The sequence below is a fragment of the Prosopis cineraria genome, unplaced genomic scaffold, assembly GCF_029017545.1.
Source record: "Prosopis cineraria cultivar Desert tree isolate PC_DT_omini unplaced genomic scaffold, ASM2901754v1 PC11, whole genome shotgun sequence".
Taxonomy (NCBI): Eukaryota; Viridiplantae; Streptophyta; class Magnoliopsida; order Fabales; family Fabaceae; genus Prosopis; species Prosopis cineraria.
The window spans coordinates 18,995,505-19,022,416 of NW_026555342.1; the positions used below are offsets into that span (position 1 = coordinate 18,995,505).

General features: G+C 31.7%; 3 protein-coding genes and 1 long non-coding RNA gene across 4 annotated transcripts; all 4 read right to left on the reverse strand.

The window, feature by feature from the left end:
- Positions 1–4,509: 4,509 nt before the first annotated feature.
- On the reverse strand, positions 4,510–6,077 carry LOC129286263 (phospholipase A1-IIgamma-like). Its single transcript, XM_054922260.1, has 3 exons — positions 6,044–6,077; positions 5,247–5,923; positions 4,510–5,127 (listed from the first exon to the last, which is right to left on the reverse strand). Exons 1-3 carry the CDS (start codon positions 6,075–6,077, stop codon positions 4,510–4,512), a joined length of 1,329 nt encoding a protein of 442 aa, XP_054778235.1.
- Positions 6,078–12,027: 5,950 nt separating this feature from the next.
- LOC129284749 (phospholipase A1-IIgamma-like) lies at positions 12,028–13,619 on the reverse strand. The gene is made up of 2 exons (XM_054920206.1): positions 12,918–13,619; positions 12,028–12,812 (listed from the first exon to the last, which is right to left on the reverse strand). Exons 1-2 carry the CDS (start codon positions 13,551–13,553, stop codon positions 12,192–12,194), a joined length of 1,257 nt encoding a protein of 418 aa, XP_054776181.1. The 5' UTR covers positions 13,554–13,619; the 3' UTR covers positions 12,028–12,191.
- A 7,544-nt stretch (positions 13,620–21,163) lies between these two features.
- LOC129285218 (uncharacterized) lies at positions 21,164–23,582 on the reverse strand. The gene is made up of 3 exons (XR_008587113.1): positions 23,201–23,582; positions 22,932–23,062; positions 21,164–21,356 (listed from the first exon to the last, which is right to left on the reverse strand). It is a non-coding gene; the product is annotated as an uncharacterized LOC129285218 (long non-coding RNA).
- A 1,015-nt stretch (positions 23,583–24,597) lies between these two features.
- Positions 24,598–26,213, reverse strand: LOC129287243 (phospholipase A1-IIgamma-like). Its single transcript, XM_054923433.1, is given in 3 exon segments — positions 24,598–24,916; positions 24,919–25,447; positions 25,554–26,213. Coding segments are annotated over 3 exon segments (1,254 nt in total). The 5' UTR covers positions 26,190–26,213; the 3' UTR covers positions 24,598–24,827.
- Between the last annotated feature and the right edge of the window lie 699 nt (positions 26,214–26,912).

A 26,912-nucleotide genomic window follows, 5' to 3' on the forward strand; every position in this document is an offset into this window, starting at 1 on the left:
ATTGTTAAATGCTTATAGTAGAGCCTAGATGAATTATAAATATTACTCAAAGAAGTATATATAAGTTTTGGAGTTTTAAAATATCAAAATAGGAGAAAAAAAAACACAGGATGCATGTATGTTGTGTTGTTAGATATAAAAGAAGCAGGAGAATAGTTAATATGAGTTATTATGACTTACGATTAAGAATAGGTTAAAAGGAGATATGAGTTTGAATTGAGAGTTAATAAAGGTTTAACTAACTCAAGTATATTTGAAACATATTGATTAGAATATTATCTTTAATATTATTTGGATTGAATTCAAATGCCCACTAAATGCTTGAAAAATTACTTGATAAATGATTTTAGAGTTATGATTTATTTATTTGGAAATTAAGGGCATTATTAGAATTAAAGTGAAAAAGTTAAGAGAAGCAAACTTTAATATTATTGGAAAATTCTCAAATGAGTGGGTAGCATTCCGAATAAATTTCTAGTAATTATTTATAAAAATTTCTTTACTTTAATTTTAATATTACTTTCTTATAAATTGTGTTAATATATTTTTCAATTAACATTTTTACAATAATTGTTTTATCAATGATTATATCTTGATTTTACTAATAATTTATGTTAATGCAATTTAATTATTTTAGGCAATGGGAAGTAATAGTTGAACAGTGTAGTTGAAGATAAAAACTTTAAAGTTGCTTTCTTGCCCTATGCATACTTGATTTTTATTAGGAGAACTGAGTTTAGAATACTGGTTGTTAATGGCAATTCCATTAGCCTTTGGTGTGCCATAGTACACCTAACTAGTAGGGTACTTATAGGAGGTACTAGCCCTATGAAAGCCAACGCATGTGAATAGGAGATATGGTGATTTATGAGCATTGTACTCATGCTTGTTTTTATAGGCCTCACGCTTGCTCTAAATTCGTGGCTCTTGTTGTGCTTGTTTCGTGGCTTTCAGCCTCACTTGACTATTACTTACTTTCATAAACTATATATCCATGCTTGATTGGTTATTTACCCTTGTGAATTGTGTGTTCACGCTTGTTATTCGTTCTGATAAAGCCTTCCTAAATTGGATTTAAAACTTATCATTTTTATATTAGTTTCGTTAAAGGCATTTTTTTAAATTGCACCAGTACTTGAAATTTTACATGCATCATGAATAGAAAATTTTTGATAAACTTATCTAGTTCTAATATTGTTGTTGGTTTCACGATTATACCATTAAGCAAACTCATGATTTATTATTAGTTAAAGTAAGCGTTTCATTATTCCCTTGACTTGTTTAAACTAAATTATTAGTTACTATCTTCATATTTTTATTTTTATTTATTTATAATTTATAAACTCAATTGGAATGATACTTACTAGAAACTCTCTTTGGTTTCAGATATTATAGCTAACCCTGCACCTTCTGCTAATCATTGAGGGACAATATTGCTTTTTGGATAGTTGAGTACTCTTTGACCATCCACTTTGATGTGATTATGTATTTTTTAAAATTATAAATTTAGTACTTCACATATACCATAGTTAGGTCATATTCCTATTTTATTATATTGTGAAATATGTTGGAGTAGAGCTAAGCTCCTTTCTAGTTTGGCTGACAGGTTTTATTATTATAGAGATTTCAGGATGTCCTAATTACAAGGGAGATTTTATCAAAATTTCTTCAAAATGATTAAACCTTTATGAATTTTAAATGTAGACATAAATTATATATCAATATTTTCAATTAATTTTCTTATTAATTAAGGCTTATGAAATGAATGTAAGTCTATCTTATATTTCGTACTAGTCACACCCTCAGTACTGGGGTCTGACAAACACCAAAGCATTTGAAACATAAACACCAACTTAAAGGTTTCAAATCTTCAAATTAACTTGATTGAATTTCTCTCTTACTATCTCCTAATACTCTCATGATAGTCAAAACCGAGGAGGAAAATTAAAATGTCAATTCAGCCTACACCCAGCCGTGCACATGCACAACCAAAAAGAGGAAGGAGATGATTTAACTCACCAAATCAATTGAGGAACAAAGAGCAAAACTTGAAGCTTCCTCAGCTCAAATAGGCAACTGCAACAAGAGCAACAAGAAGACATTGCTTCATGATGGAGGAGGAAGAAGCACGAGCTGTAGTCACCAGTCCCTTGATGACACGAACGAGGAAGAAGGAGGAGGAATTGATGGAGAAGCAGAAATAGGGAAAATGAATGAGAGTACCGATAGCGGCATCGCCCATGACAGCGCACAAATAGAGAAGGAGGGGAAGGACTCCAATGCACCCTCAGTGGCCGGCGATTGGAAGGACAGAGGAAGAAGAATGATGGAGGGATTCAGCTCTCTAAGGTTCTGGAGAAATTGACAATGGAGGAGGAGAAAACATTAGTCATGCAAAATTAATTTATGACTTCTCTTCATTTTATTGTTTTTTTTTTTTTTTTTAACAGGAGCAAATTGTTAATTTCACCAAAGTTAAAGCAAAAATAAAATCCCTCCTTTGCACCGTGACGGTTCAAACTTAGGACCTGACCAATGAGTTGTTGACACACATTCCACTAGACTACCATTCCGTCTTGTTGCAACAAACATACATTCGCATATTGACAAAGTAACCATAAGTAGTTAACAAGTGAAAATTTAATAATGAATGAGTTAAAAAACTTCACAAGCCTGTTTAATTTTTCACAATTGTTGTTTCTGTTTCAACAAGGATGCATTTGCATATTGATCATGCAAGTAACTATAAGTAATTAACAAGTGACAATTCGGGTTCATCTCAATAGGGTTATTTTCCTTTTTTTTCCTTAAATCTTAATTATTTTTTAGTCTCTTGGGTGTGCATAGAGAATTCATAATCTTGAGTCATTTTTCACTAATAATAAGCTCTTGGAGTCCCTGGTTAAGATTTTCCCTAGAATAAATGTAATCCAATAAGCCTCTTGTCCTTATATTCGTTAAATTAAAAGAAAAATAAACATCCGCCCCAAAAACAAAGTTAAAAGAGAAGGGCCGCGCGCCCAAAGTTATAAATCCGAGTCCTAGAAAAATGTTGTAACATTTGTTTTAATTATAGGATTTAAATTTTCTAAAGTCGAGATTCATAAATTTATATGAAGTTTTTATTTTTTTAGTATTTTTGTAACAATGTTTAATTTTGGCCCCTTTGTTTTATGAACCATTTTTTTCAATCCATTAACCTTAAAATTGTTAGTTTAATTATCAAAATATTCCTTTATAAAAATTTTAAATATTCACAAAATATTCTCATGAAATTGACATGTTAAATTTATTTTTTTTAAAAAAATCACAATGATTAACACAAAAAATAATTATTTAATTTTGATGAAGCTAGAAAGAAAAGTTAAAGATAGAGGATTTTATGTCCTTGCAAGAGATCGATATACTCCAATTTATCTCAGGGAGAAATTCAATTAAGAACCACAATAGAGGCTCAATTTTAGATGGGTCTAAAAAAATTTTAAAATTTTAGTTCAGTCCGGGAGAGAAATTCAAAAGAATTTTGATGGTGAAAAAAATAAAATATCTTTCACTTGTTATTAGAATCACTAGTTATTAATTTTTTTACTCTACTTGTTAACATTTTAATAATTATATAAAACATGACATCATTTTTTTCAAATATAAATAGCAACATCAATTGTTAAATTACTAATTCTACTTGTTAATTTACTAACATCAGTTGTAAATTATTGACAGGTCTTGTAATTTACTAACATCAATTGTAAATTATAACAACTAATATTACTGATTATCTAACAAACAAATATAATTTACAAGTAATATTGGTAAATTAACAAGTGTAATAAAAAAGATTAACAACTAGTGATTCTACATAACAAATGAAGGGTATTTTGGTCTTTTTACCATCAAAATTCTTTTGACTTTTCTCCCTGAACTGAAGTTTCAAATTTTTTTTGAACTCAACCGAAATTAAGTCTCTACAATAGCTCTGAACTGAAATTCTCCCTTTATCTTACAAGAATTTGAGGACAATTTAAATAGAGTAAGACATACTCCTTCTGTTAAAAAATGTAAGACATTTTTAATCGAATTTTAGCCCCAATAAAGTAGTTACTTGTTTTTAAACTAACCCTATCTTTTCATATTTACCCTTATTTAATAAGGTGTTTCATACTAAAATAAATATAAAGTGATTTATTCGATATGGGCATTTTTAAAAAAATGGCAATGATTACACAATGAAAAACTAAAAATGTTTTATATTTTTGAAACATCTAACTCCTAAAAAAATGACTTACTTTTCTGAATGGAGGGAGTAAAGCGTGCGTTTTAAAAGCAATTAATGAATTTATGAAAGAATTAATACAAATATTTCTCCTATGTTCCTAACTCTGAGTTCCACTCAAGCGGTCAGAGTGGCTAAAAGAATCAAATTAATAAACAGAATCAGAATCAAAATAAACGTAACGATGAAACTACTCCATTATAGACATTAAAGGAAATAAATTAGGAATAATATATTAATTAAAAAAAATCATCCTCAGATTCTGATTCCGGCTCTTGCATCTGCCAAGTACCATCTGGCTGTTGGACCAATCCCTTGTTCTGATCAATCCTCCAATCCTCAGGAATGTTACACTCATCCTTCAAAGCACCCATGCCTTTGTTCAAAAGTGCTATGTCCCTCTTAATCTCCAAGTTAAATCCTCCTTTGCTCCCTTGTGTTCCTGCAACTCGATGCAAATAAACCTCCAGATTGTGCCAACTCTTCAAATCCCCTGGTTGCTTTAAGAAGTTTGACTTCTGGGTATCAATCTCCAATTCTTCTCCTACTTCATCGTAACCCAAGAAAGGATGCCTCGGAACTATGTCGTTTTTATTACGGATTCGTAGTATTCGAAGATCCTTTTGACTAGAGGAAAACTCCTTAAAGTCTGAGTCTCCAACTCGAGGGCTAGCAAATACAATGGCTGTGACTGGACAAGCTTTTTGAGATTCATCTTCTCGGATGTTATATCCATTGCTGACAATGTCCACTGCATTCAGTGTTGCAAGTGCTGCTCCTAAGCTGTGTCCTGTCACGGTTATACTGATTTCTTCATCCTTGTATTGGTCAACCAATCTTCTAATCGCAGTCAAGACCTACACCAAGAGAGATCATGAATATTAAATATAGTGATAGTTTGAAATGCTAATGCGTCAAAATAATAAATATCTTGAGTATCATCTCTGCCAAACAAACTAAAACATGTATATTATACCTGAGTTCTTGCACTGGTTTTGCAGTTTGATTGTGAGTTAGTTGCTGTGTAGACAGAGTAAAAGCCATGGTGTACTTTACATTCAGCATCATCACCAAAAATTTGTGGAGCATAATCCAAGAGGAACTGAAGATCTTTGATCCATTCCATGACCTGCTCAGTTCCTCTCCAAGCAATCACAATGTCCCTCCTCCCTAATGCGGCTTTGCCTTCGTCGGTGGCCACTGCGACGTATCCCATCCAATTTGATTCTTCAACATCGTCTAATATAAGAAAATCGATCTCTGAGGTTGCATATAGGAACTTCGTCACCTTATACTTGAAAGGATTTCCATGTTCTAAACCCACCTTAGAAAAGAAATCTCTTTTTCCATAACGGCTTCTTCTTGCATACTTGGATGCTTTATCAGAGTTAAAAGCATCATAAGTAGCTTCAGCCATTTCTCCGTAGTGTATAATATATCTACGGAGATTGATGTCAAGGGGGTCTATCAAATCCGCCCAATGATGTTCGCCACTGAGTTCTCTCCAGTTTGTGGCAATGCTTCCAGGCCTAGCCATATGCTTTTTCTCTTCTTCATGTTGATCGGCCACCTTATGAGAATGCCTGGTTTTGCTTGCAAAGCTACCCATCTTCTTCTTCACCTCCTTGTCCTTCTTCTTGTTCTTTCTATACGCTTTTCTTTGAAATAAAATGTTTTACGAATTTCAATGAGTTTGATTTATGATGGGGAAGCCTGGTCTTGCATGCACATATATATATAAATATACACACACACACGCTCTTAAACCCTGACCTTGTCCTTCTCCCGCATGGTCAAACTTTTTCATCGCGCTGAAACTTTATTGAAAAGTGTTCGCCTTCTGACCAATTAAGGTTTACTGAATTTGTTCAGACTGTTAGGTTTTAAATTTTGTTATTTTACTCGCCGTTGTTTCGTACGAATAAAACTGGCAGTTGACTATTAGGTTATTAGGCTTTGCATGGAGCTATCGTTTCTCTAATTGATGTGTCAGTATTAGACTGTTAGGTTTTACATTCTTTAACGGCCCATGCAAAGCACTACCTAGTTGGACTGTTAATTTGTACTGCAGTGGTGGGGCCACCATGGTTCACGTTATCGTTTCCAATATCAGCTAGCTAGTTTTGGCGTTGAATATTTAACTAATACAATTCAAGGAATATATTCTACTTTTTTTAACCAATTTAAATTTTTTAAATTTGATATTTATAAATTTTTGTGAATTTTTTTAGTATTTTTTGTGCATTTTATTATTTTTTTAAAAAATATAAAAATGTTTTCTCTCTTTCTTAAAAAACAAATTTGATAAAATTCACAGATTCTCAGACGATTTATTTTTTTAATTGGAGATTTATGGGGAAAAAAGTTCAATTCCTTCTCATCATGATGATATAAGATGCAGCGGCCATGTTGTGGCCCACGATCAAAATGAGTAACTTAAAGTTGATATTAATGTGCTGGCAAAAATATTATTTAAATGGAATACATCAAATTAAAAGGGTTTAGTACAGCCAATGAAGTTGGGACAGACGTAAATGATTATCTTTCATAACATAACGAAATAAAGTTTTAATTTTGTTTATGAGATTGGCTGTACCTCGTAATGAATTATTTTCGATAAAAAGATACCTACACATGATTTAAAAAAAATGTTTAGTTGCAACCACATTGATCTTTGGTCTCAGTTTATTTTTACTAATGAAATTTGTTGTGCCTAATATGTTTGATTAACAAATTGTTTTATTAGGCAATTGTAAAGTCTTGAAACCTAATAATTTAATATTATTTTCAAATGGTTCGATTGATCTAATTGGGCCTCTATTTTATCTGGCTTGAAAATATTTAAGGGAGGATCACATCCAAGAACTTGACAATAAACTTATTTATTATTAAATGGGTATATAAACTTGTTTTTTTGTTTTTCAATGAAACTTGTTAGTCATTGTCTGTGAATAAATTTCCTATCAAACCCTTGAGATAATTCTCCTAAAATTTAACAAGCAAGAGAAAAGTTGAAGCCAAAGACAAAGACCTACAAGGACCAGATCAAGGCTTATTGGCTATTGCCACGGAGAAATTTTTCTTTTTTTGAATTTTCTTATTATAAATCTCACATTGGGAAGCCTCATAAGTGGAGCAGAGTTTATAAATGAGAGCAGCTCTCCCTACCAATATACTAGTCTTTTGGGGTTTTACCATCCATCAATCTTCAATCCCTAGAAAAACATCTATATATATATAATATAGAGTAAAGTTAAATGGGGTTTTATTCATCAATAGTGATTTGAACAGTAAACCCATTAAGTTTTTTATAAATTTATTTTGCTATTAACTTTTGTATGAGCGGAAAAATTTTGAGAAAATTATAAGAATGTGGGACCTATAATTAAAAAGATAGTTGCGGGATCCTTGGATAAAAAAATAACAAAACTAAAAGCAAAAAATAAATAATAAATATGAGAGTGGCAATAAAAAAAATGTATGCAACAATGATAATAAATAGTAGAATCAAATACAAAACTAAATAAAAATTTATATTTTTTATGAACATAAGAAAATATTACATATAAGAGAGAAATTATTTTTTTAAATACAATGCATTTAATAAGGATAAATTGAATTTTTTTTAGACAAAACTAATGATTTAACTCATCTCCGTAATTATAGTGAAGTGATTCAATTAAAAGTGATTTGTATATAAAATAGGAGAGAGTATTATAATATTAGCTGTGATTTTTGATTAAATTAAAATTAGCTTTGATGATTAATTTTGTGATTTTTCTATTAAATGGAATGTAATTGACGTGTCAATATTAGATTGCTAGGTTTTATACCCTATGATGGTCCGTGCAAGACTACTGACCATAGTTGGACTGTTAGATTTGCACTGTAGCAGTGCAGCCACCTTGGTTGGTTTTGTCGTTTCAAATATCAGCTAGCTAGCTTGTTTTGACGTTGAATAATTCACCTATTAGTGTGTTTGGATTAACGGGATTTGGATTTAGAGCAAATTTCTCTTTTCTATATATAAAATATATGAATTCAAATGTGATTTAAATACAAATGCATTTCAAATTATAATTTCTTTATAGTTTTAAATTCCATTTAACTCTAATAATTTAAAATTTTGATCACTCAAATATCTTGTTCTCTTAGAGTTTTAACTGTGAATGTTTCTATGCCTCTCATATTTTCTTTCATCTCTTATTAATTTAAAAATAAAAATAAATTTATCTTTTTAATTTTCCCTTTTTTTCAAATATCAACTTATTTGTATTTGTCATTTGAAATTTTTTAAACTAAACAAATGACGCATTTTAAATACATTGGATTTTAAAAATGAAATTTAAAATGCAAGATTTAAAATTTAAAATATAAATCCAAGTCTGTTAATCATATAATTCACCCCGAAATCATATTTTTCACATAGGTCCCAAGGGAATGCAGTGATATTTTAGATTTTTAGGGTCTTTCTTTGATATTAAAACACTGAAGTGGTTTTTAGATGATATTTTCTCTATATTCTACTCATTTTTTTAAGTGGTGATTTAATGAAAAAAAGTTAAATTCCTTTATATTATCATGTATATTATAAGTGTGTGTGTGTGTGAGGCATAGCGGCACGCGTTCAAAATGAGTAACTTAAAAGTTGATAATTATGGAACTGGTCGTAGGAAATGTTATATATATTAATGGAAGATGGTACAAATGCAAAACTTTATTAGTTGAAAATTAAAATAAAAGCGTTTAGTAAAAGCACGCGGATCTTTGGTCCCATTTATTTTTGTTAATGAAATTAAAATATACTTAAAATATCTTATCATTAATTATAATTCTTACTAAAATTCCTGGGTTATTACATAAACTAATAGTTTAATTAAAACTATAAAAACCAAAATTATTTGCTATATAATTGCTCAAAACTATCCTAATTTATAAAACCTAAATGAGGAAAACTATATAAAAAAATATCTAGCTCATTTTTTGCCCATAGTTAGGCAAAATATACTCACACCTTTCTTCAATAATTCCATTAATGTGAAGGCCCTCAAATTCTTCCTAATAAGAGTCAAGGTAATACTGCAATAATATAATACAACATAAAGTTAGTTAATTAGTTGAGTAAATTAAAATTCATAATTACATATAATTGAAGTTGAATGACATAAATATTATGACAGGGATTAAAGCCATCTCGTCAGTGATGATTTCTTTGAAAAACCTCATCATGAAATATACACAATCCTTGCTATATATTTTGTGTCTAGAGCACTGCATGGAGAAACTAATAAACTTGTTATTGAATTAATCAAAAAGGTAATATTGATTGTTTAAATTAGTAGTGATGAGTACTTTTATTATTTTCTAATTACCATAGGCCACACCTTACACAAAGGCACACAATGCTATCATGATTTGTCTCATGCTCAAGTGCAAATCTGATGAACTCCACCCCATCTTCATATTCTTAATGTCTCTATTTGCAAGTATCCATTTCTTATTCATAATCTCTCTCAATCTAACAAAAATTATTTAGGATAATGATATTAGTGGCTCAATCATATTGAAAGAGTTAGTTTGATAAATAAGTTAACTACTAACTCAATTAGTCTTGAGCTACATGCTTTCACATATATATTATACATCTCTAAGTGAATTAAATTTGAGATAATACTTAAATTTGGCAGCATAATAGCTTGAAAATGGGATTTTTCCAGGCATTTTTTCCTCTCTTTTTACTTAATCTCAAATAATAACAATTACATTCAAACTACAGTCTAAATTATTGCTTTTAAAATAAAGTCTAAAATATTATTTTCAAATTAAAATATAAACTATTAGTTTCAAAATAAAATTGCTTAAAAATGAAAAGTTCCACAGCTATTTGCCCTCATTTCAATCGCAATTTCAGCAAGGTCACAATCCAACAACAATCTCAAAAAGACCCCAAACAAATTACCAAAGCAAGAAAGGTTTACATAAATTAATTTCAAGAGATACAAAATCACAATTCAACATCATCATCAACAACAATATCATATTGTATTTATCCAACAAGCATTTTAAAGCAAAAACTCAAACATGAGTAACAAATTTAAGTAAGCTTAAAGTACTCCTAAACAATTCTATCACTATCAAACTTCATACGCTAATCAGCAATCAACTAAAGAATGAAATGATAAAAGAATTTCAATCAAACGAGTTCCATATTGCTTCAACAAAAAAATACGCAAAAATTTAAGCTAAAATTAGCACAAAAACAAAAATACAACAAAACTCTCATGTAATCATTTATATTGGTCCATCCAGCATTTTAAAGCTACCCATAACAATAATTTAAATTTTGCAATAAAGATTTTTAACATCACAAGGCAAATTTCCAATACTTACATCCAAAAAACTAATTACCCAGAGATTTAGTAGAGCAAAATCACCAAATTTGCAACCCATACAGTAATGTACAATGGATTTTAGTATACTTACCTAATATAAATCACGTGGACGCTTCCTCAATTGAAATCTCAAGCTCTCACAATCGATAATGGAGGGTTTTCGGAAACCCACTATCACGAACGCCTTCACAGTTAGTGGGAAGGCCCAATCCATCGTTTGGGTTGCCAAAGATGGGGGATTTCACATGAAATGAGGGGTATGGTGGTTTGTGGCTGTCACTAGTGATAGAGAAGAGATGGAGGAGAGAAGAGGTCAGAGCAGGAGAAACGCTATAACGGCAACTGAGGGAGAGAATACTATTGCGGAGGATGGTCTTTTAAAATCTATATTGGATGAATATTTGATATAACCGTCCAATGTATGAAATGCATATTGGACAGTTTTACCCAAGCATCATCCAATATGTATTTCCCAGAAAAAAAATTTAAAAAATCTAAATTTGAAAACACTTATTGAATGGTTTTCAAAATAACCATCCAATATAATAACAGATATTTGACTATTCTATTGCCAACCATCCAATATACTTCTCCACCTCAGCTTATGGGAAGGTTGCTCAAAGAACCATCCAATAAGAGGCATCATTTATTATTATTATTATTATTAAATTATTATTATTTTGTAGTAGTGTTCACTTTTGTATTTACAGCTTATGTTTTGGAAGTTATACCCATGTTAACTGTAAACAGAGTACACATATAACCTAAATTTTAACATCATCAAATTCACGTGATGTTCAAGAGCTAACACGCTCTGACGACTTGGTTTAAAATTAGGGTACAACATTCTACTATATTTTATTAGGAAAGATTCCCAAGGAGAATATGGAGAATTTAAATTACAATATTAAACAATTTGTAGTCTTGGATCTCTTTGATCTGGCTTAAAAAATTAAAAATTAAGCAATTCGTAAGTGCGTATATTCTTAATAAAAGTGAATTTAACTTACAATATTTTATATGTTCATTAGGAGATGAGAATATATTTACAATATGATTGAAAATCCTAATTATTACGAAACTTGAGAGAAAAGCTGAAGCTAAAGACAAAGATATATATATATATATATGCACACTAAGAATTGGACCTTTCGTGCCATCCTAATAATATGAATAAACTTCAACTTTTTGTTTTTGTTGATACTTTTTGTTTGTTTTAAAAAAACATAATTTGATGTAGATAATATTTCCAATTATTGATGAATTTATTTACTGTTGTTTTGAAACATATTGTAGATTCCACATCTCCTATAGCTTATGTTTCGCAAGTGATATGTCACAAGTTTTAAAATTACAGTCAAAGAATTTCATGAATAAATGAATACAAATATATCTCTAATGTTCTTGAACCTAAGTTTCACTCAAGCATCCAGAGTGATTAAAAGAATCAAATTAATGATACATAATCAAGAGATAAAAGAACAATGAAACTACTATATACATTAAAACAAATAAATTAACTAATTCATTCATTCAAAATAATCATCCTCAGCTTCTGATTCTGGTTCTTGCATCTTCCAAGTACCATCTGGTTGTTGAACCAATCCCTTGTTCTGATCAATCCTCCAAGCCTCAGGAATGTTATACTCATCCTTCAAAGCACCCAAGCCTTTGTTTACAAGTGCTATGTCCCTCTTAACCTCTAATTTAAATCCTCCTTCGCTCCCTTGCGTTCCTCCAACTCCATGCAAATAAGCCTCCAGATTGTGCCAACTCTTCAAATCCCCTGGTTGCTTCAAGAAGTTTGACTTCTGAGTATCAATCTCCAACTCTTCTCCAACTTCATCGTAACCCAAGAAAGGGTACCTCGGAACTATATCATTTTTATTACGGATTCGTAGTATTCGTAGATCCTTTTGACTAGAAGAAAACTCCTTAAAGTCTGAGTTTCCAACTCGAGGGCTAGCAAATACAATGGCTGTGACTGGACAGGGTTTTTGAGATTTGTCTTCTCGGATGTTACATCCATTGCTCACTATGTCCACAGCATTCAGTGTTGCAAGTGCTGCACCTAGGCTGTGTCCGGTCACTGTTATACTAATTTCTTCATCCTTGTATTTGTTAACCAGTCTTCTAATCTCAGTCAAGACCTGCACAATGAGAGGTGAATAACATTAAATATCTCCTTTCATCTACAAAATATAGCGGTGGCTTGCATTGCTGTGGTGACAAAATAGTAAACAAAAGTATTATACCTGAGTTCTTGCATTGGTTTTGCTGAAGTCTGACTCGGAGCTAGTTGCTGTGTAAACGGAGTAAAAGCCTCGGTGTACTTTACATTCAGCATCATCTCCAAAAATATGTGGAGCATCATCCAAGAGGAACTGAATGTCTTTGATCCATTCCATGATCTGCTCAGTTCCTCTCCAAGCAATCACAATGTCCCTCCTCCCTAATGTGGCTTTGCCTTCGTCGGTGGCCACCGCGACGTATCCCATCCAGTTTGATTCTTCAACATCGTCTAGTATGCGAAAATCGATCTCTGAGGTTGCGTACAGGAACTTTGTCACCTTATGCTTGAAAGGATTTCCATGTTCTAAACCCACCTTGGAGAAGAAATCTCTTTTTCCATAACGGCTCCTTCTTGCATACCTGGATGCTTTATCAGAGTTAAAAGCATCGTAAGTAGCTTCAGCCATTTCTCCGTAGTGTATAATATACCTTCGGAGATTGATATCAAGTGGGTCTAACAAATCTGTCCAATGATGTTCGCCGCTGAGTTCTCTCCAGTTTGTTGCAATGCTTCCAGGACTAGCCATATGCTTCTTCTCTTCTTCAAGCTGATCGGCCACCCTATAAGAATGCATAGTTTTGCTTGCAAAGCTACCCATCTTCTCCTCCTCCTCCTCTTTCTCCTTATTTCTGTTCGCTTTGCTTTGAAATAAAAAGCTTTAGGAATTGCAATGAGTTTGATTTGTGATGAAGAAGCCTGGTTTTGTATGCTTATATACTTGAAAACCGTGACTTTGTCCTTGGCTGGCACAGTCAACGTTTTCCATTTTGTTGAAACTTTATTTGAAAAGCCTACGCCTTCTGACCTAATCGTACGATGGGAACTACCTGTTGACTAGTAGGTTTTTGGCATGCACTTATATCAGTTGACTATTCTGTGCTGTTTCCTCTGATTATGTCAAAGCATGAACGAGCATCTTCTAGTACGAACGAAAAGTATCTCTTTCATGTTAAGAGAGTAACAGTTTCGCATGTTCTGTTAACGTGAAAATGATGAGATGAGCTCATTCTTTATTCTCCTTGTTTTTGAATTCGTAAAGTATTTTTTAATTCGGAAACCTAGCTTTGATATTAATTTTATGATTTTTCTATGAAATGGAATGTAATTGATGTGTCAATATAATCAGACTGGTAGGTTTTACATTCTATGATGGTCTGTGCAAGACTACTGGCCATAGTTGGACTGTTAGTTTTGTACTGTAGCAGTGTGGCCACCTTGGTTGGCTTTGTCGTTTCCAATATCAGCTAGCTATCTAGTTTTGACCTGGACTAATTTACTCATGCTGTGTTTTGAAAATCTGGAGATTTGGATTTGGATTTAAAGTAAATCTCTTATTTGAATGCATAAAAATTTATGAATTTATATTTGATTGAAATACAAATTCATTTCAAATTATAATTTCTTTACAATTCTAAATTTAATTTAAATTCTAATTGTTTGAAATTCTAATCACTCAAACATCTCATTCTCTTAACGTCTTCAGTACTGTTAATGTTTTTATGACTCTTTGATCTTTTTTCATCTCTTTTTTATTAAAAAATAAAATCAAACTTGTCTTTTCTAATTTTTCATTTTTTTTGAATCTCAATTTATTTGACTTTTTCATTTGAAATTTTTCAAACTACCTAAACAAAGGATTCTAAAATTCAAATTCCAAATCTATCAGACAAAATGCTACCTAATATAATTCACCTTATAATTTCATCTTTTCCCCCAAAATCATATTTTCTTATAGGTCCCAGGAGGGTGCAAGGATCTTTTTTTTATATGTTAAAACACTGCAAGGTTCTTTAGATGGTATTTTCCCAATATTCTATTCATTTTTAATTGATGATTTAAGGAAAAAAGGTTAAATTCCTTTACATTATCGTGTAAATTATATATATATATATATATATATATGTATATAAGATATAGTGGCACACGTTGTTTTCTTCTTTTTTTTTTTTTTGACCAGGTATAGTGGCACACGTTGAAAATGAGTAACTTAAGAGTTGATAATTATGGAACTGATCGTAGGAAATGTTATATATATTAATTGAAGGAGGTAAATATGCCAATTAATTGACAATTCAAATTAAGAGCTTTTAGTACAAGCACGCGGATCTTTGGTCCCGTTTATTTTAGTTAATGAAATTATCTGTGCCTAATTTGACCATAATTTTGATCGAAAAATTATTTACTAGGAAATTGTGATTGTAAGTGTTCAAACCTAAACAATTTAATACCTTCACATATATATGGCTGGAAGGGTCTTCAAACCATGGTTAGTTCTGTCGTTTTCAATGTCAGCTAGCTTGTCCTGACATTAAATATTGTGCTACTATTGAAAGAATATATTCCACTATTTTTTGGATTGATTATTTTGTGGGATGAAAGGTTTTAATTCTTTATATACCTTGGATAATATAATGAAGTGGCCAAGTGTGTCACGTTCAACATGAGTAATTTTTAAAGTTGATAATTACGAAATGGATCGCAAGAAATGTTATGTTAATGGAAGTTGTGAATATCAACAATAGATTTGTTGACAATTCAAATTAAAGCGTTTTCTTGGTCAAAAGTTAAAAGCGTTCAGTGGAATTGATGTTTCGTTGCATTTATTTTTTATTAATAAAATTGTTTTTGAGCAATTTTCCAAATCAGCAAATTATTTCAAGAAAAATATAACCTTTAGTTTTTAAATTATTTTGTGGAATACATTGATCGCTTTTGTGTATAGAACGCCTAGACTTGCAGATTTGGATACAATCAACCTCCCAAACTATGTGGCTTTTGTTAGGAGTTTTGTCATTCAAGTGATAAAACGATGAGTATTGCTTCATTCAAGAAGATTTCAATCAAGTGCTTCATTCAAGTTCATGACCATATCAACAAGCATATGCTTGAAAAAATTAAAGTCATCACAATAGATATCTTCCCAAACTGAAAACAATCTGACAAATAATATAATGCTTGAAAAGGATCGCAATATTAATATAAGAATTGAAAGAAACCCAAAAGAATGCTACAAAGTTCAAGCCATATAATTCAAATAGAAAACCAATTAAACACGTGGACTTTACAAAATAGTATTCTAGAATTTTGTAAACAATTATTATCTTTTTGTCAGGCTAAAACTACATTTTCAGGAATTTGTTTAATACCACTAACTCAAACTTACTTTACAAAATTAATAATAATAAATATAATTTCTTGAAACATATCAATAATTTATTTTATTTATAAAATTAACTCTAACGGCTCCCAACCTTACTCATTTAAACTTTAAACTACTTTATCCGTTAAATTAGTTTCCATGAATTTTTATTCTTTTTTATCACCTCTATAAATTTAATAATAATCTTTTTAAACTCTTATTTCTCCAAAAGTCTGTTTTTATATCCTCCAATTACGCAGTTTTATATAGTCAACTCTAATCCTTATGTCCATCTTATTTTTAAATAGATTAAACCTCTAGAGAAAGTTTACACATCATTATATTATAAATAAATCATTCTTTATTTGACATAAGTCTCTCAGAATATTAAATGATACTCTATAGTCATAAAAATAAATTATTTGGGAAAAATTAAACCATGTAAAATCTTAATCTAACATTCTTAGCTCTTTTAACAATCAAATAATTAGTTGGGAACACTTAAAAAATTCAAAATCTATCAAGCTCTAGATTTCTTTCCTTGTCAAAACTCAAATATCAAAAAGAAAAATAAAAGAAGAGGGTAGATCGCCAACAAAATAAAATTGGGAATCTCATATCACTCAAACAAAGCTCCCACATAAAACACTCCTCTCAATCTCGATCTCTCTTGCAATGGATCGCTGGCTGGAAGAAGGGGATGGGATTGAGAATTACTTCACCCAATTCATTCATCCATAAAAAATTACCTTGACCATTATAATTTTCTGTTCCCAATAACAAACTCACATAAATTGTTTGAAACATCAATCCTTCTTAATATAAAAATTCACAACTAATGTCTCAGAAACTTATTCACCAATTTTCATACTTGTCTTTATCAAATAAAGGAGTACTAGAACTTGTAAAAGAATTTTCTTCTATCTTATAAATATATGTCATGACTTCAAGTGTTAAAATAGTTTAATAAAATTCAACACTTAAAATAGTCATGTGATCTATTTAAGAAAAATAATATTGCAATAAAAAGAATTTTTTTGATGTGTTAATTGGGATGTTATCGACTAACCCAATGTGCTCCCAAGTACACAACTTCTAGACTCCTACTTAGACACTTTTGCAATAGGAGCCACTCCTTAATTCCCTAATGCCCAAAGTGACATTGTCAATTTTTTATGTAAACTTTAATTGAGTATAAATCCATACTCTTCAAACTTGTCATGCTCCAAAAATTAGGCTTCACTGGCATAGGATACATGCATAAATACGCATCTCTTAAGCCTTGATTAAGAAAAAATCTAATTTAATATCTTTATTCATTTGAAATAGGATTGGAAATAAACGCCACACTTTCATATAAACAAAAAGATTCCTAAACTTTCTATAAAAATCTCAACAAAATCTTCCATGTAAATAGGACCTCCCAAAATCTTTATAATAGCCATTTACTGAACCAAATTAGTAATACAAACAACACATCAAGACCCTATCTATAGTTAATGTCGGACCACATAGATTGTATACTCAAAATACAACACATCATTAAACATTTAAATCAAAATGAAGATATTCTCAAAACTGATTTTCTAGTCAATTCAACAATGAGCTCCTCAAAGGTTAGCAAGAGGTATAATTTTAACTACACTATCTAAAACCAAGCCAAATACATTTCAATGAATCTATAAGCTAAAAATATTTAGCAAACAAAGTTACCATTGAGCCACCAATATATCTTGTAAAATCTACCCCAAAATTAGTAAAAATACACTTAAATTGTATTATCATAAATTATAATTTGAACTAAAATTTGTGGGTTATTACATAAACTAATGATTTTATTAAAATTATAAAAACCACAATTGTTTGCTATACAATTGCTCAAAACTATCCTAACTTATAAAACCTAAATGAGAAAAAATATATAAAAGAATATCCAGCTCAATTTTTGCTCACAGTTAGAAAAAGTACTCACATCATTATTCAATGACTTCATCAATGTGAGGGTCTTCAAATTCTTCCCAATAAGTTGAGTAATACTACAATAGTATAATATGACAACAAAGTTAGTTAATTAGTTGAGTAAATTAAAATTTATAATCACAAATAATTGAAGTTGAATACATACATATCTTGGTGCAGATTAGAGTCATCTCATGAGTGATGATATCTTTGAGAAACCCCATCATGAAGCATTCACAAGTCTTGCTGTATGCTTTTGTCATGGGCACTGTATAGAGAAACAATAAATATGTTATTGAATTAATTATCAAGTTAGTATTGATTGTTTAAATTAATAGTGATAAGTAGCTTTATTATCTTCTAATTATTATAGGTCACACCCTACACAAGGGCACATAATGCTATTTTGATATATCTCATGCTCTAGTGCAATTCTAACAAACTCCTTCACCCCATCTATATATTCTTTCATCACTCTATTCACATATGTCCTTTTCTTATCTATGATCTCTCTCAATCTAACAAGGATTATTGAGGAAAATGATATTAGTGGTTCAATCATATTGAAAAGGTTAGTTTAATAAATAAATTAACTACTAATTCAATCAGTCATAAGTCACATGCTATCACATATATATTGTACCTCTATAAGCTAATTAAATTTAAGATAATACTTATAATTTTATTAAACTAATTGTAAGTACTCTATTTTCAACAAAAATTTAGCAACATAATAACTTAAGAGCGGGACTTTCCCAAACAATTTTCCCTCTCTTTATACTTAATTTCAAATAACAACAATTACATTCGAACTACAATATAAGCTATTATTTTAAACTAAAATCTAAAATATTATTTTCAAATTAAAATATAAACTATTAGTTCAAAATAAAATCACTTAAAAATGGGGCTTTCCCAAGCTATTTGTCCTCATTTCAATCACAATTTCAGCAAGGTCGCAATCCAACAACACAAATTATAAATTTACAATCCAACAACAATCTCAAAAAGGTCCCAAACCAATTACCAAATTTCAGCAAGAGGGTTTATATAAATTAATTCAAAGAAATGCAAAATCACAAGTCAACAACAAATTGATTCACATTGAGCTTTAATAGGAATTTTGCCCTCATTTCAATCACAACAACCACATCATCATCAACAAAACAATATCATATAGCATTTATCCAACAAGCATTTTAAAGCCAAAACTCATACATAAGTAACAAATTCGAGTAAGCACAAAGTACTTGTAAACAATTCTAATCTCTATCAAACTTCAAACACTAATCAACAATCAACTAAAGAATGAAATGATAAAAAAAAATTCAACCAAATGAGTTCCACTTTGCCACAACAACAAAAACAAAAAAATTAGGCTAAAATTCGCACAAAAACAAAAACACAACAAAACTCTCACGTAATCAAGACTTTAAAGCTACACATAACAATAATTTAAATTTTGCAATAAAGTTTTAACATCACATGGCAAATTCCCAATACTTACATCCAAAGAACTAATTATCCAGAGATTTAGTAGAGCAAAATCACCAAATTTGCAACCCATATAGTAATATGCAATGGCTTTTAGTATACTTACCTAATATAAATCACGCGTGGACGCTTCTCCTATGGAAATCTCGAGTTCGCACAAATGATAACGGAGGTTTACGAAAACCCTCTGTCACGAACGCCTTCACAGTGAGTGGGTTGCCAAAGATTGGGGTCTTACCGGAAATGAGTGGTAGGTGGTGGCGCTTGGCTGTCGCAGGTGATAGAGAAGAGATCAAAGGAGGAGAGATGCTGTAACAACAGCTGAGAGAGGACACTGTTGCAGAGGATTGTTTTTTAAAATCTATATTGGATTATTATTTGATATAATCATCCAATGTATGAAATTCATATCGGATGATTTTATCCAAGCATCGTCCACTATGTATTTCCCAGAAAAAAATTTAAAAAATATAAATTCGAAAACGCTTATTAGACAGTTTTCAAAATAACCATCCAATATAATGACAGATAGTGGACTGTTCTGTTCCTTAGTCAACCATCAAATGTGCTTTCCGCCTCAACTTATTGGATGGTTGCTCAAAGAACTGTCCAATAAGAGACGTCATTGCCTTTTTTGTAGCAGTGTTCACTCATGTTTACAGCGTATGTTTTGCAAGTGATACCCGTGTTAATTGTTAACAGAATAAGAAATATCACAAAAAAGTTAAGATTGCAATTAATGAATTTCATGAGAGAAATGGATACAATTATTTCTCCAATGTTCTTAACCCTTAAGTCCACTCAAACATTTAGAGTGGTTAAAAGAATCGAATTAGTAAACATGATTTGAACAAGAAAAAGCAATGAAACGACTATCTTAGACATCAAGCAAATAAAATAGCAATAATTTATTCATTAAAAATCATCATCCTTTCTCCATGGATTCTGTTTCTGGTTATTGCAACTTCCAAGCACCATATCTGGCTGTTGAGAATATTAAAAAGATTTTTTTCACTAGTACAATATTAACATTTTCTGGCCCATTAGTTGCTACCTAATGATCCCATTTCATAATGTCATCAAGTCCACTGGTAAATGCCTAAAAGCAGCAAGTACTCATAGCCTAAGGGATTTTCTCACAGTTTACGATAGAAACAAATTAACGCCCTAAACAAACATTTACATAGTCCACATGAGCTAGATGCGTTATTCTGACGCTCTTGATGTAATACTTCGATGAGTTTTAGGATGCTTGATAGTTCTCTCTCTGAACTCTTCATTCTGGCATGAGTATAGTGATAATAAATATTCTCCATATTTTCTCAACTTTAATGTCACGCCCCAAATAGAGGGTGACTGGCACGGGTGTGAATCACTTTCACATTCCTGTAAGCCTTCAAATGAATATTTATTTCATCTTTCAAGAAATGCAAAATTCAATCAAATCATATGAGAATTTAAATAACTTCTTTAAATTCATCATCATAAGAAAGTGTTAACATTTTTGTAGAAATTTTGGCAAAACCTCTCCTGTAATTAGGATCTCCCAAAATTTCTACAACAAAAATTTTTACAATAATAGTATAATTCAGGAGCGTAGCTCCTTCCAGCCAACTATCAATATACAAACCAAAAATAAAATTCATCAACAACCTATGTGGAACATCTGCTACTGCTTTCAAATCAAAAAGGCAGACAAATTATATATATATTTACATTAAAGCAACAATACCAATCAAAAAAAGTCCACCCACTGTAGCTAGTTGCCCTTTTTGAGGTCGTTGGTGGGATCAGCGTCAGCTAATAAATCTGAGGCCAAAATAATTTTTTCAGTGAATAGCATTCCCAAAAAAAATTTCTTAAAATTTTAATCAATAATTTCTAATAATAGTGCCAGCTAGTTAAAAGCAATTCTATCAAAATTTATAAACATGTAAGTCATAACCATACGTATAAAATAAGAGTAAATTGAAAACAATTTATGTTATCATGCTTAAAGAAAACGATCTGCTCTCATATAACTTAAGTGATTCAAATTACTAGTTAAAATCAAGTAAATTTTGAAAACACATAATACTTAACATTTAAAATTTTGAGAACTCAACAGAACAGATTACAAACGTGGACACTCAGTCCACGAGGGTAAATAACCAAACGCGGCTTATGCCACGAAAACAAACGTGGACACACCAGTCCACGAGGATAAGTAACCAAACGCAGCTATAGCTACGGAACAAACGTGGACACACAGCCCACGAGGATAAGTAACCAAACGCGGCTTATGCCATAAAATCAAATGCGGGTACGAAGCCCATGAATACCAAACGTGAGATTAAAACTCACAAAACAAACTTGCTAGTGTTTAATCACAGCACGCTACGGACTAACAAAATTGCCGTTAGTAGTAGTATTCTGTATAGAGTTCTCTTAGAAATCCCGTTTCAAACATACGAGAGAAATAATTATTTGTGAAGTCAAATTTTTATTTTCAAGGTCAAATTCGCATGAATTGCTTTAAATATATGAAACTTGTCAAACCGATACACCATAACGAATGTACAAATTTGCGCTAATCATGAAATCAAGAAATTTTAAAAATTCAATAGGCAAAGGTGCCTTCATCAATATAAAAAATATATTTCTTGAAAAATTGCACAAATCATAATATGACTATTCTTCATCATTATTTCAAAATTTCTAAAACTAACATAATTCATAAAAAATGAAATATTTTAATAAAATATTTTCAATGAATGCTCATAAGGAATGCTATTCATTTACCTGTTGAAATTCTAAATTCTCGAAAGTATTTTCTTTTAAGTCCTTTCAGGGTCTTGTTCTTCCACACACCCTATAAAATATAAATATATATGATTTTAATAACTTTTCTCCTTCCTTTTTTTTCTCGGGATAGAAGCTTTCTCCCAATCTTTGCACCTCTTACCTTAGGTGCATTACTTCCACCATTTCAATCTAAAACCTTTAACTATTTACCAAATATCAGATGAGCTTTAAATATACAAATAACTATGTGTATAAACCCATAATTTAAATTCCTTTATAAATCTACAGGTGAATTCCTAATCAATAATTTCCATCAATATTTAGAAGTTACTTATCTCTTCTAATTTTACCTTAATAAATTCTTTAGCATTAACCAAATCAAACAAAATCAATTTAAATCTAAAATTATGACCCATCTCTTTCTTCATCATTCTTCAATACTACTGCGCGCGCGCGCGCACATATATATATATATATATTTTAGTCATGGGCAGCAACAGACAATCAAAAAAATAAAAAGCAAATTTCAATGTTATCCCATCATACCCATAGGTGCGTTAGCTACCAAGAAGAAAAAGAGAAGGGATCAAGATTCTTCACCTCAAATGGTCCAACGGCATACAGCAGGGGAGGAGGAAAATGAAATTCACGGCTGAGCAAGAGGAAAAACGAAGCACTATTCAAAAGGAAGTGAAGAGAACCGAATCCACCAACTTCCAGCGAGCTAATTTCTTCCATTCATTAACAACATATGAATGAAATTTGAGAAAACAGAGCAAGAATCAGGACGAGTAGAAGGAAGCATAACAAACTAAACATAGTTGAGAAACTTAACAGTAGCAACAAAAAAAAAATCCTATAATCTGTACCTCGCTCAACTGAAATTGAACAAGGAAGCAAGATGAGTCACAGCTCTGTATAACGAGCTGAAAGGAAGAAGAAGAAAAGAGAAGGTTCGCTGCACGACTCCAACGCGAGAAGAGCAAAAGACTTCCGGCGAACTTACAGCACTTGAGACGGACGAAAGAAAAACAACGAGGAAGCTTGGAACGTTGGCACCATTCACAGACAGCAAGATAAAAGAAAACGAAGCGAAAACAGGGGAGAACAACCAGTTATTGAACGTCTCCCATGGTGGATTTTTCCGGCGCTCCCAAGGTCACCGGCGAGTAGTTTAACGATAGGGATGATGATAATGGGTGAAGGGCTGAACGAAAAGGGTTCGAAGTTTCTGGTGAAGTCTACAGCTCTCTTGACTCATGCACAAATCTGCTGGAGAAGGAAAAGAAAAAGAATTATATTACAATGGGAGAAGGACAATCTGGTAATTTCGCATAGCAAAAAAGAAGGAAAAATTTAATTCTTCATTTGGTCTTTTTTCCGGATTGAAGTCCTCCTCAGCTGCCACTGAACCAAGTCTCTAACTTATTATATGTATTTCAAGAACTAATATAAACACACTTAAAACAAGTTAACCTATATATATATATTTATTTATTTTAAATTTATTTAGGATTATTACATTTAATGTTGGTTTCCTATTATGATTCTTTTCTTCTATCATGATCCTCATCATATTTGTCAACGTTCATCGATTCTCTTTGGCAATTTTGTTGATTCATTACAGTAATGTTGTTCGTACTAAACACATGTAACCTTAATTTTGACATAAATTCACGTGATGTTCAAGAGCTAACACGCTCTGACGACTTACTTGAAAATTATGGTACAACAATTTACTATATTTTTTTAGGAAAGATTAGGCAATTTGTAGTAGGGGTTCTTAAAACCGAAAAGTTTACTATTTTAAAATGCCCAAGGAGAATATGGGGAATTAAAATTACAATATTAAACAATTTGTAGTCTTGGATCTCTTTGATCTGGGTTAAAAAATTAAAAATTAAGCAATCCGCAAGTGCGTATATTCTTAATAAAAGTGAATTTAACTTACAATATTTTATATGTTCATTAGGAGATGAGAATATATTTACAATATGATTGAAAATCCTAATTATTACGAAACTTGAAAGAAAAGCTGAAGCTAAAGACAAAGATATATATATATATATATATATATTATATAAAGACAAGATGCACACTATGAATTGGACCTTTCGTGCCATCCTATTAATATGAATAAACTTCAACTTTTTCTTTTTGTTGATACTTTTTATTTGTTGTGAAAATCATAATTTAATCTAGATAATATTTTAAATTATTGATGAATCTATTTACTGTTGTTTTGAAACATATAGTAGATTCCACTTCTCCTATAGCTTATATTTTGCAAGTGCTATGTCACTAAAGTTTTAAAATTACAGTCAAAGAATTTCATGAATAAATGAATACAAATATTTCTCCAATGTCCTTGAACCTAAGTTTCACTCAAGCATCCAGAGTGACTAAAAGAATCAAATTAATGATACATAATCAAGAGATAAAAGAACAATAACGAAACTACTATACACATTAAAACAAATAAATTAACTAATTCATTCATTCAAAGTCATCATCCTCAGATTCTGATTCCGGTTCTTGCATCTTCCAAGTACCATCTGGCTGTTGAACCAGTCCCTTGTTTGATCAATCCTCCAAGCCTCAGGAATGTTATACTCGTCCTTCAAAGCACCCATGCCTTTGTTTACAAGTGCTATGTCCCTCTTAACCTCTAAGTTAAATCCCCCTTCGCTCCCTTGCGTTCCTGCAACTCCATGCAAATACGCCTCCAGATTGTGCCAACTCTTAAAATCCCCCGGTTGCTTTAAGAAGTTTGATTTCTGAGTATCAATCTCCAACTCTTCTCCTACTTCATCGTAACCCAAGAAAGGATGCCTCGGAACTATATCATTTTTATTACGGATTCGCAGTATTCGAAGATCCTTTTGACTAGAAGAAAACTCCTTAAAATCTGAGTTTCCGACTCGAGGGCTGGCAAATACAATGGCTGTGACTGGACAAGCCTTTTGAGATTCATCTTCTCGGATGTTACATCCATTACTCACAATGTCCACCGCATTCAGTGTTGCAAGTGCCGCACCTAAGCTGTGTCCGGTTACTATTATACTGATTTCTTCATCCTTGTATTTGTTAACCAGTCTTCTAATCTCAGTCAAGACCTGCACAATGAGAGGTGAATAACATTAAATATCTCCCTTCATCTATAAAATATAGCGGTGGCTTAAATTGCTGTGGTGACAAAATGATAAAACAAATGTATTATACCTGAGTTCTTGCACTTGTTTTGTTCAAGTCTGATTGGGAGTTAGTTGCTGTGTAAACGGAGTAAAAGCCTCGGTGTACTTTACATTCAGCATCATCTCCAAAAATATGTGGAGCATCATCCAAGAGGAACTGAATATCTTTGATCCATTCCATCACCTGCTCAGTTCCTCTCCAAGCAATCACAATGTCCCTCCTCCCTAACATGGCTTTGCCTTCGTCGGTGGCCACCGCGACGTATCCCATCCAGTTTGATTCTTCAACATCGTCTAGTATGAGAAAATCGATCTCTGAGGTTGCGTACAGGAACTTTGTCACCTTATACTTGAAAGGATTTCCACGTTCTAAACCCACCTTCGAGAAGAAATCTCTTTTTCCATAACGGCTCCTTCTTGCATACTTGGATGCCTTATCAGAGTTAAAAGCATCATAAGTAGCTTCAGCCATTTCTCCGTAGTGTATAATATACCTTCGGAGATTGATGTCAAGTGGGTCTAACAAATCTGTCCAATGATGTTCGCCACTTAGTTCTCTCCAGTTCGTTGCAATGCTTCCAGGACTAGCCATATGCTTCTTCTCTTCTTCAAACTGATCGGCCACCTTATGAGAATGCATTGTTTTGCTTGTAAAGCCGCCCATCTTCTCCTCCTCCTCCTCCCCTTTCTCCTTCTTTCTATTGCTTTGCTTTGAAATGAAAAGCTTTATGAATTGCAATGAGTTTGATTTGTGATGAGGAGGCCTGGTGTTGCGTGCTTATATACTTGAAAGCCATGACCTTGTCCTTGGCTGGAATAGTCAAAGTTTTCCATTTTGTTGAAACTTTATTTGAAAAGCCTGCCCCTTCTGACCAAATCATGCTTGCTGAGTCTATATCCAGACTATTAGGTTTTAAATGTCATTATCTAATCCGTAATAGTTTCGTGCGATGGGAACTAGCTGTTGACTATTAGGTTTCTGGCATGCATGTGTATCAGTTGACCATTCAGTACTGTTTCCTCAGACTACGTTAAAGCATGAAAGAGCATCTTCTAGTACGGACGAAAAGTATCTCTTTCGTGTTAAGAGAGTAACAGTTTCGCATGTTCCGTAAACGTGAAAGTGATAAGATGAGCTCATTCTTCATTCTTCGTCTTTTTGAATTCGCAAAGTTGTTTTTTTTACCTTTGAATTCGAAAACCTAGCTTTGTTGATTAATTTTTGTGATTTTTCTATGAAATGGAATGTAATTGATGTGTCAATATTAGACTGTTAGGTTTTACCTTCTATGACTGGCCGTGCAAGACTACTGGCCATCGTTGGACTGTTAGATTTGTACTGTAGCAGTTCGGCCCCTTGGCTGGCTTTGTCGTTTCCAATATCAGC

Bases quoted from the DNA above. Each gene is read 5' to 3' on its own strand.
- LOC129286263 (XM_054922260.1), bottom strand. From the start codon at position 6,077: ATGAAAAAGTTTGACCATGCGGGAGAAGGACAAG. The intron at 5,924-6,043 runs GTCAGGGTTTAA...TTCAAAGAAAAG, and splicing joins CCATGCGGGAGAAGGACAAG to CGTATAGAAAGAACAAGAAG. The intron at 5,128-5,246 runs GTATAATATACA...CTCTTGGTGTAG, and splicing joins AAACCAGTGCAAGAACTCAG to GTCTTGACTGCGATTAGAAG.
- LOC129284749 (XM_054920206.1), bottom strand. From the start codon at position 13,553: ATGGGTAGCTTTGCAAGCAAAACTATGCATTCTTATAGGGTGGCCGAT. The intron at 12,813-12,917 runs GTATAATACTTT...CTCATTGTGCAG, and splicing joins AAACCAATGCAAGAACTCAG to GTCTTGACTGAGATTAGAAG.